The sequence below is a fragment of the Gopherus flavomarginatus genome, chromosome 5 (genome assembly GCF_025201925.1).
Source record: "Gopherus flavomarginatus isolate rGopFla2 chromosome 5, rGopFla2.mat.asm, whole genome shotgun sequence".
In the NCBI taxonomy this organism is placed as follows: domain Eukaryota; kingdom Metazoa; phylum Chordata; order Testudines; family Testudinidae; genus Gopherus; species Gopherus flavomarginatus.
In genome coordinates, this window is record NC_066621.1 from 3,111,290 (window position 1) to 3,122,370 (window position 11,081).

Below are 11,081 nucleotides of genomic sequence, written 5' to 3' on the forward strand. Positions count from 1 at the left end.
ATGCATTCAACTCAAGCAGGCAAAATATATTAACGAAAGCATGGAATTTGTTTGTTGTTGCAGCTATAAGTGAAATTAAAAAGGAGATGTGATGTAACCACAATAAGAAAGTAGTGACTAAGTATAGTACATTGTATATAGAATGTTTTATATTCATGCTGAAACTGCACTGTTGTTAGATGACGTGAGCTTTGCATGACCCTTGCTCTGTATAGAGCAGATGAATTCAACATGGCTACAGAAACACATTCAACCTGAGAGCCTTTAAGTGTTCTCTTATGCTTGGCTTCTGCATCATCTATCTATCTATCTATCTATATAGTGTTAGCCAAATCATATGCAATATTATATATAATAGTAGGTATGTTTATACAAGTATGAATTGTATTCATCTTAAGATCTTCCAAAATTAGTTTTATTTATGTTATGCTATTTAGCTAAGAGGAGATGTGAATTATTGCAATTTAAGAGAACAAGGACGAGACAAATAATTTTGCTGACAATCCGCTAATGTGTGCTTTATAACAAGTTTTTACTGGTAGAGGATACTTCTAAGGTTTTGCCAACTTCTTAAATATTGTGGTCAAAATTAGATAATAAACAGGTTATACATGTTGTCCTGTTTACTTTCCAGTCTGTGCAAGCTTAGCAAAAACATTCAAAAACATGTCAAAGGGTAAGAGATAAAAACCCCCTCAACTCTAGTATAGATAGAGACAGAGTGAAGCTGAGATTTTCAGGCAGTCTGACCTCTGCACTGTTACCATGCAGATGGGTTGGTAATATATGTAGTCTTTCTTTCTCTGTTATGCTACATTTATCTCTTACTAATAATCTTTTATTCCTAAAAGTTGGTTAATCCGAGCCATTTGGCATTACTGAATTCAGTCGAACCTGTAACACGTGGTAATGATTTAGGGCTGGAACCAGTGTGCCTGAAAAGCCAAGTGCACAACTCCCACTGCTTTCACTGATGCAAATCAATCCCTTAAAGGGGGTGGGGAGAGGGAATTCTCTGAGCTTGTCCATTTTCCAAATGATTTTTATTTACCCATCTTGTACAAATATCTGAAGAGCTAAATTCAGCTTGGGCCAGTAAATGCAGCAAAATGAAATTTCCTCTCTCAGGAACATGACATGACATGTCCCATTTTTGGATGGTATCTGTGCCATTAATAGTTTCTCTGTTTATACCTTGGAAACTATTCAAAGTGATGCTTTAAAATGTCATGTGATGGGAAGATGGATAAACTTAAATGCTGATCTGTCCCTTAGGTAAGATCCATTTTGATAGTGATAGCTATGGTTTCCATGTATTTGTCTGGCACATTTCATCCACTGAAGGATCTCTGAAGATGTCACGGGATTCATATGCTCATTATTTCCCCCACTGCTTTATCACAGTTGCCGCTGTGGTGAGGTTGCCCTGGGTTAATGCAATATAGCCAACATGAGACACGTCAAGAGTTAACAGTTGAGCTGCCTCTTTGAACCCTCTTTGGTCAAATCCATGGAGGACTGGTGCAAAGCCTCCTCCACCTGCATCTTCCACCTGGTGGCCATGACAGTGTTCTTTGGAACTGGCTCATCCCTGTATTCACAATATTTTGTGCACTTCCTCACATGTTTGGGCTCTTGCCTTCACCTGTCCTGGGATGGAATCCCCAGACTCTCCCACTCTTAGGTTATTGCCTCCTGTGTATCTACAGGGGCTTCTCATCTGGTCTATCTGGGTGTGAGGCCTAGCAGTCTTCCCTTCGGGAGCTGTGATGAGTAATTAACACAGTGACCAGCTTTCTTTAAAAAACACACACCTGTGTTTCATCTTAACAGCAAAAACACAGCACAGCATGGGAGCAAAAGGATTTTCAGACTGTAAATCAGTCTATGTGCACGAGTGTCTCACCTAAGGCATAAGAACCCCCGGGGAGATTAGCAAGACCCTTCTGCTGGGCCTATGGCTATTTCAGCCTAGAGTCTCTCAAACAGCAACTGACAACTGCCCTGCACTCCCTAGAGATTTGCTTTTTAACTATTCCATATCCTTTCACTCTATTCTCATCTGTACAGGGGCTGATCTGCACTGAAAACTGACATCAGTGTAGCTACATCCCTAGGAACCAGTTCTTCAGGCTGCCTGCCTGGTGTGCTGCTGGAGGTGGGTTGGGGGGAGGTGACTGCCCGAATACCCAGGATCTGGGATCTCCCTGACTTCCAGGGAATTACTCCATATCATCCCATATGTCCTGAGTTAGGATGATTCTTTTTTTTTTTTAATCTCAGCATTTTTTATAGGAGAGAAATTCCATTTTCAGGCCAGCTCCTCTCACTTCCATTTATTATTAAATCATGAAACTCAGCCTCTCAGTTAGATCAGTGAGGAATAATTTTCTGGTATATTGTCTTCCTCAAGGCGTCCTTCACCTCCTTGTTCCTCAGGCTGTAGATCAGGGGGTTCAACATGGGGATCACAAGCGTATAGAACACGGACACCACTTTGTCATACTCCACTGAGTCCCTGGATGTGGGTCGCAAGTACATAAAGCACAGAGTCCCATACAGTATGGACACAGCCATCAGGTGGGAGGCACAGGTGGAGAAAGCTTTCCGTCTGCCCTGGTTGGAGCGGATCCGCAAGATGGCCATCATGATAGAAACATAGGACACAAGGATGACCAGAATAGAACTTAATGCAACTATGACAGCAAAGAGGAAATGCACAGTGTCACTCACGTGAGAATCAGAGCAGGAAAGTTCCTGGAGTGGAGGGATGTCACAGAAAAAGTGATCAATGATATTGGGACCACAGAAGGACTGGCTAAACAAAGAGCCTGTGTGCACAATGGCATTAATTGAGGCATAAATGTATGATGCCGCTACCAGCTGAACACAGACTTTCCTGGACATAATGAGCGTGTACATCAGTGGCTTGCATATAGCTATGAAGCGATTATATGCCATCACAGCCAAAAGCAAAGCCTCAGAGGTCACGGAGAAGGAGTGAAAGAAAAATTGCGTGGCACACCCAGCAAAGGAAATGACTTTCCTCTCTGCTAAGAAGTTCATCAGCGCCTTAGGGGCAATAGTGGAAGAGTAAGTGATGTCTACAAGGGACAAGTTGCTGAGGAAAAAATACATGGGGGTGTGTAGCCGTGTCACTATCTTGATTAAAGAGATCATGCTCAGATTCCCCACTAGGCTCAAGCTGTAGATAAACAAAAACATCCCGAAGAAGATAGCTTGCAGCGATCGACTGGCTTTGAATCCTAGAAGGATGAACACCGACACTCCAGTGTGATTGTCATGCGCCATATATTCCAGGTGCTGTTGGGGTAAAAGAAAGTAAATCAGGCAAGGTAAAGCTTATGATTCAAGATTAACCGTATGGAACTAGGAGGTGGATACCACCATTGTGAAATACAGTAGAAAGGCAAGATACAAAAGCCAAGTTATGCTGTTCTGGTTGTGTGATTTTTGCAAACTTCAACTACTTTCAAGTGAGTCTGTGTAATTGCCAAGATTTTACTCCTTTTGAAGAAAAATAAAATAAAATAGAAAGAGCACTTCAGAATTTTCAGTCTGCATCCCTAGCAGGCAATGGCATTTGCTAATATCTCTTCATGGCATTCTACAGCTCTGTATCATTTGAAAGGATGTAGAGAAACTAGAAAGGATCCAGAGAGGAGTGACAAAGGGATGGAATACAAGCCATGTGAGCTAAGGCTGAAGGAACTGGGTATGTTTAGTTTGGAAATTTGGAGATTAAGGACGGACATGATAGCAGTCTTGAAATACTTGAAACATTGCTATAAAAAAATTGGAGAAAAGTTTTTTCTCTCTTGCCACAGAGGGCAGGTCAAGAGGCAGAGGCTTCAAACTCCAGCACAGCCGATTTAGATTAAACCTCAGGAAAAGCTTCCTAACTGTCAGAGCAGTAGGACAATGGAACAAACCTGCCAAGGGAGGCTGTGGAAACTCCTTTACTGGAGGTTTTCAAAAGGAGGCTGGAGCCATCGGTCTTGGGTTAGTCCAGAGGACGGCAACCTTTCAGCAGTGCTGTGCTGAGTCTTCGTTTATTCACTCTGATTTAAAGTTTTGCTTGCCAGTCATACATTTTAACATTTTCAGAAGGTCTCTTTCCATAAGTCTGTAATATATAAATAACCTATTGTTGTATGTAAAGTTAAAACGGTTTTTAAAATGCTTAAGAAGCTTCATTTAAAGTTAAATTAAAATGAAATCCCCCTGGACCGGAGGCCAGGACTCGGGCAGTGTGAGCGCCACTGAAAATCAGCTCGCTTGCCGCCTTCGGCACACGTGCGATAGGTTGCCTACTCCTGGGTTTGTCAGACACAGCAAACAGTGCACCTTGGCTGGGGGTTAGACTAGAACACGGCCCTTGTGATCCCTTCTAACCCTGTGGTTGTGTGATTCTCTGAACTCTGCAACAACCTGATATAGAGCAGAAAGGCGGATGAGGTCTTTGAAAACCAGCCTTATATTGCAGCCCTAGCTCCCTTCCATTATGAAATCATCAGTTCGGAACCAGGATCTCTTCATGACAAGTCAGCCAAAACCTCACATTTGGAATAAAGTCCCAGAGTAAATTCCACAAAGACAATTCTTTTGGAGATATCTGAGTTAATATTCACAGAGGGGGTGTTTACACAACTAAAGGATGTATGAATGAGCAGCAGAGGTCAACAAAGGGAGGCTGTAGTTAAATCATGGTTGAAAGAAGCTCTCGCCCTTGTTCTGGCCCCTGGCACTGGCATGGAAGTGGTATAACTCAGCAGGGAATCAGAAGCAACACAAGTGGGTTTGGAAAAGATCACCGTTCAGGAGAGAAACAGCCTACTGAATACAGATTCAGATAAAACCCCTCTCTCATGTTCACTATGGCAATAGCCGATCACCCTCCCCCTCCCCCGGTGTCAGAGCCTAGGCTCCAGCCTGAGCCTGAATGTCTACACAGTTATTTTTTTTGCCTGTAGTGCAATCCCCAGGAGACAGAGTCAATTGACCTGGCCTCTAAGACTCTCTGCCATGGGTCATTTTTCCTTTCTGCAGTGTAGACATACTTTGAAGTTCTGTTAATCTCTCTCATGTACCCAGAGTGCTTGAAGACAGTGGAAATCAGACTAGATGTTCATAATGGTCCCTTCTGACCATAAAGTCTCTGAGTCTTTGAGGCCTGGCTCTTTTTTCTCCGAAGATATTTTGAAAGCAGAGACATTAAGCAGCTTCATAGTGAATACGCACCTAGAACTCCACGATGAGGTGCCTTTGGAGCAGGGAGTGTCAGTCAGACAGTGCCCAGGGAGATGTTTCCTGGGAATCCAAGTGGGTCCAAATGTGCTTGTTCTTCCCCTTCAAGCTAATGAGAAAAATCTGAAATATACACGAGCTTTTTAGTTTCATTCCATTATCCCTGTGTATCCACCCTGAACCCATGAGACCTTCCCTCGGAGCAGAGACTGCTATGTTGGGGGAAGCCAGTCCTGCCCGCTCTGTACAGAACCTTTTTTCAACAGAGAGAGACCATCTCTCTCTAGGGCTGCCAATCTAGAATATTTCACCAGCAGAAAATCTGCTCGGAGAAGTTTAAAATATGAACCTTATTTAAAAAATAAATAAAAATCCCTTGCTACTTTATTCCTGGCAAACAAGGGCTATTTTTGTTTAACTTTTTCCTTTTTTTTTCATTTGAGGAGCATATACAATAACTTAGCTCATTAAAGCACATTGGGCCAGATCCTTAGTTGGTGTAAATCATCACAGTTCTGTTATGGTCCATGCTGCTATGACAATCAACAACAGCTGAGGGTCTCTAGCCCCATATATGACCCTTTAAAAAAAGTCACATGCTGCATTCAGGGTATTTTAGGTTTTTTATCTCATTTTACTGCAATTTATACAATGAGAGATAATCAAGACAACATTTTGGTGTTAAAAGAGTCACCATTTTGAGAATAAGGGGGTGGGGAACTGTTTCTCATTGAAAAGAATAGATCTGGATGTATTTACCAGGTAGCTGAAGAAAAGAAAACATTTATTTTATTCACGTTAGTCTTCATCCTGTAATATTAAAGCTGCCCGTTGCAAGAGAGACATCTCTCTTTCTTGGATTCAAAAGAAGTAATTAGAGGCAGGGTGTATTTATTTGGTCTGCTTGCATTTGGAGACAGAATCACTTAGAACTGTCAATCTCCCACCTGGCACAAAGGGCATCATTAAAATGCCCTTTAGGTCACATGGGAGCAGTGGATAGTGGGATGCCAATCTGTTGGCTTCTAACTTTGTTCAAGTTCTTTGAAGCATTGATGCTGCTCTCCATCCCTTTCCCCTGTTTTATGCATTCCATAAATCTAAACCTTCCCCCAGGAAGAATTGCTTCCAGTCAGGAGTAAATGTTTACTGAAAATGCATTTTCTGTTACATTTACTGAATTATTTTGTAATTGCTGAGAAAATAAGAATTGAGTAATTCATGACACTGATATTTTGAGAGCCCAAACATAGAAACTTTATAAGCAGTTACCAGGTAGAATGCAATGGATCAGGATTAAGATGCTTTTTTTTTTTCCCAGAAATGTCTAAAAGCCTGGGACTGGAGTGGCAAAAATGGCTGAAGATCAGGATTGAGGGGCACTGGCAGACTCAGTGTTTTAGAAAGGGCTGCAATAGCATAGAGTATGGGATGAAGGTCATGGCTGGGGGCATATCTCACCCTATATAAGCAATAATGTGTGCATCTCTTTAGCTGTGATGATGAAGTGGAATTTAAAAAATACCAAGATGAGCATGTCAAAATAGGGACTAGCAACTTGTGATTCTACTACAGAAAATCATTCCTCAGTTATCTACTATAATTCTTTCATTTTGCCGACAAAAGAGTGAATATGGGAGGAACCATCTGACATAATATACTTGGATTTTCTCTGACAAAGTCCCTCACATGAGGCTATTAAGAAAGTTAGGTAGTCATGGAATATGAGGCAAAATGCTGTCACAAATGAGAAATTGGTTACGCAACAGAAAACAAGTGCCAGATCCTCAGAGATATCTAGCCTCCTAACATCTGTTGATTTCAGTGGAAATTAGGAGCCTACCTACCTTTGAGCGTCTGGGCCAAAGAGTAGAATAAACCATCAATTTCAACACAGCAACAGGTAAAATATGGGTTGACACAGTGTTCCGCATTAGGACTGGTGGTGTTTCAAATATTTATTAATGATCTGGTACAGAGAGGGAGCAGTGAGGTGGCAAAATTTGCAGATGACGTGGAATTGCTTTGGTGATTCCAGGCTGGGGAATGAGAGAGAAAACTTCAGAGGGACCTAGCTGAAAGTTGGGGGAATGAGCTCAGTGGCAGGTAAAATTAACTGTTGACAAAGGATTTGAACAGCTCAAGCACAATTCTGTGTTCTAAGGTCAGTAACTGCCAGTGAAACATTCTCTGGTGTTACTGTGGAGAGCTGAATGACAACTTCTCCCCAGTGAAATGGAAAGTGGGCAAATTCAGACCTGAACCATGGAAATACTGGTGCTTGTCACAAAACAGGGGAGTTTTTACACAGTAAATTATTTGTTATTGGTTTTTTTTTTTAAAGAAAATATTAAACCCCAGAAATGTTCAGCCTAAAACTTTTGGCTGAAAACCAAAAATGTCTATTTGCCCTGCAGCCTTGGGGGAGTTGTTGTGTGGGTGTCTCGTGTTGCAATTCTCCTCAAAGAGCTGGGGGGTGTCTGGCAGGATTGTATCTCCCATTGTTCTGATACTGAGGCGCCGAGCCTATGGCCTGCAGTCCATAGATGGGCCGACAGAGCATTTTGTAAGGTCTGCAGCCTGCTTCAACACAATCTACTGATGGCCAATTCAGGGGCACTGAAACAATTTTTATAGTGGGGCTGCTGGAAGCCATTGAACCAAACTGTAAACCCTGTACATGATGGAAACCACTTCAAGCCAGGGGGTGCAGCAGCAGCACCCCTAGGTCCAGCAGCTATGGGCTAATTCATTAGTGTTTTGGTGCCATGTTTACATCATTTTAATTTACACGTGTGTAAATAGACAATCTTGTACATAGAAACAATCCAAAGACATATGAAACAAGCTGAACTTAAAATATAAATCAACATCAGAGACTTTAAATTTTATTAAAATGTGTAGAATCTGCTTGACCCCCAGTGTTTGGTTCATGTGACCCTCCTGTGCAATAGGGTTGGGTACCACTGTAACCTGATCCATTAAGCTAATTTCTTATGGCCCAAATCCTTGGGAGTTAGGTGCCTAAATACTGTGGAGGCTCGGGGCCTATGTTCCTATATGCAGCGTTAGTCAGGAAAGCAAAACTAACATGTCAGAGTGCCTAAGGGACAAGATAGATTTACAGATTTTAAGGCCAGAAGGGACCATTATTATAATTATATATTACAATGAATATTGGGCAGCACTTTTTGTTTAAAGGTCCTCTCTTCTGTATGCTTAAACATCCGATTGCTTCTCTGGATTAGATTTTCTGTTCTACGTCTCTGTTGAACCAAGAGCATTTCCAAGCAGCTTGTTGTTACAGCAACGTGCGTGACCCCTGAGTCTGAACTCATGTGGCTAACCAGAGCCACTGCCAGTGTTGTAAACGCTAAATGGCAAGTTTTAGCACGCTAGCTCGAGAGATGCTAAAGTGAGTCTGCCTAACTGGGCTGGGAGGCAAGCTCCCAGCTGCAGTAAAGAAATACTCTGTGTGACTGAAGGCTAGGTCCACTTAATGTAAGGGTGTTTCACACTTAAAACACTACAGTGTAAACACGACCTGCACTGATGGGAGGGAGTATCCTATTGGCGTAGGCAATCCCCCTTCTCGAGAGGCAGTAGCAAGGTTGACAGAAGAATTCTTCCTTTGACCTAGCACTGTCTACATAGGACCTTAGGTTGGCCTTACTGCATTGCACAGGGATGTGGATTTCTGGTGTAGACCAGGCCTAAGATACAACCACACGCTGTGAGTTTATTCCCCTTCTTGGGGAGAAGTAATTGCCTGATAAGCTTTAGGGAAGAGAAATAGCAGAAAGGATATTGAAATTATGTTTCCTGAAAAATGGAACTGAGGTATGTGTAGGTTGCATCTGGAAGCGTGCTTCCTAGATCAGACAGACAGACACAAGTAAAGTTGTGCTATTTGATATAACATTATATAATAGAATATTTTAATTATATTATATATCATGTTTAACATGTTATAACAATTAGTTTTGTTTCAACTTTTATAACAAAATTATTTGACATTTTCAGAGGAACTGGTAATGAATCAAAATTTTTTGAATATTAATTCTGTTGTAAATTCCAAAATGTCCTACCTCATAAATGTCAGAATTTCCTGCAGAATGGAAAGCCATTTTCTGACCAGGTCCAATTAAAAAAAAATTGAAAATTGCACTCTGCCTCTCCTTAATCCTATGAATTGCTTCACATTGATTCAGAACCATTTGTAAATGTGCCAGGGTAACACAGTTTGGTGAAACTGATGCTTCATTATCCCCACTCAAATAGCCCCATAGCTCAGATGATTGAGCACTGGGAACAAACACAGGAGCTTTTCGCCACATGTCACAATATTTGTTTAATTCAGACTCACACCACCCATCTTCTGGGAAAAGGGAGAACATTGTCACTCCTGTTTTACAAAAATGTACAAAGATCAAACCCAATGCTTAAATGTCTGGAGGAAAGAGCTTGTGAGGAAAGATTTCAAAGAGCAAAGTATCTCTAATATACTCAGGACATTGGATTTAATCGATACAAAATTCCTCGAATCAACATGAAACAAAACTTTTTTTTACATTATGACATATATAAAGGAATTCTCAAATGACCATTTAATTAGTTATACAAAAAGGAAGAGCATCAAAAGGAGAGACTGAGACAGCTCCACCCCAGTATTTCCTATAATCCAGTGGCTAAGGCTCATTCTTGTAATGTGGGGGCCCCAACTTCAAAGCTTTTTCTCCATCTCAGGCAGAGGGAGTAACTGGTCCTGAGTATCCCACAGCCTCAGAGAGCAAGAGGCAGCAGCCTGGCAGCTGGCTGCAGAGGAAAGGCCTGATGGCAGGCCAGCTGGGAATGAAAGGAAGAGATAGGCAGAGCCTGCATGCAAGATGTGTGTGTCTGGACACACTACTGAGGGAACCCATTGCTACATATCTGTTGAGGGAGTCTCTTATGCTACACGACTACTGTGGGTGCTCATTGCTACACAGCAAGGACGGGAGTCTCTCCAATTAGAACTGCTCAAAATTCAGTGAATTTCAAATTTCCGATGAAATGTTTTGTCAACAGGTCAAGTATCGGTGTAAAGAACAGGATGCCTCTTTGTGTGTCCGAGAGAAAAGTTTCATCAGCATTTCAAACACACCACAAGGTAGATCTAGTTTGAGGGGATTCCTCTTAGACTATGAGACATCCAGGGCTCAGTAAGGGCTGTTCTGTGAACAACCATCCTCCATCCTTCTGGCTCCATGGTACGTCTGTCTCGCCTACGTCATGGGCCAAACTGTGCTCTTGGTTTTCTCTGTGTGAATCCAGTGTAACTGCAGTAAAATTAGTGGAGTTCCTCTGGATTTACCCTACTGTAGCCAAGGGTAGAATTTGATCCAGACAAAACTGGCCAGCTCCCCAGTGGATGTAAGTCAGAATATCTTTGTTGACCTATATGGAGCTATGTTGATTTATACCTGATGAGGATCAGGCCCTATGACAGAGTTATCTGAGTGTCTTTAGTCGTCATTTGGGATTTTAGGCTTAAAAGCAAGATACACCTCTTTAGTTTTGAGTCTATTTCACAACCCATTCCTGGAGAGAAGGGCTTCTCTATGTGAAGCATATCCATATTTCTGCAATGAGCACATCCCTTTGAAAGAGGAAAAAAAGAAGAGTAAACAAAACACCCAGCAAATCCACACGTGATTCTTCCCAGCTCCCAGGAGAGACGAGGGACATTTTGATGATCCCATCGGTGCCTGGCTAGAGATTCAGAGCTCTGAGATGCTTCAGGGACTTTGCACTAATATGCCACTAAACCGATA

General features: G+C 41.9%; 1 protein-coding gene across 2 annotated transcripts; it reads right to left on the bottom strand.

Moving 5' to 3' along the window:
- Positions 1 to 2,354: 2,354 nt before the first annotated feature.
- Positions 2,355 to 6,349, bottom strand: LOC127052900 (olfactory receptor 1020-like). 2 transcript variants are annotated; one of them, XM_050957047.1, is made up of 2 exons: positions 6,326 to 6,349; positions 2,355 to 3,300 (listed from the first exon to the last, which is right to left on the bottom strand). In XM_050957047.1, the coding sequence occupies exons 1-2, from the start codon at positions 6,335 to 6,337 to the stop codon at positions 2,374 to 2,376; spliced, it is 939 nt and encodes a 312-aa protein (XP_050813004.1). In that variant the 5' UTR covers positions 6,338 to 6,349; the 3' UTR covers positions 2,355 to 2,373. The 2 variants fall into 2 exon arrangements, with proteins under 2 accessions (XP_050813004.1, XP_050813003.1); XM_050957046.1 differs by lacking the exon at positions 6,326 to 6,349 and having other exon boundaries at positions 2,355 to 3,315.
- Between the last annotated feature and the right edge of the window lie 4,732 nt (positions 6,350 to 11,081).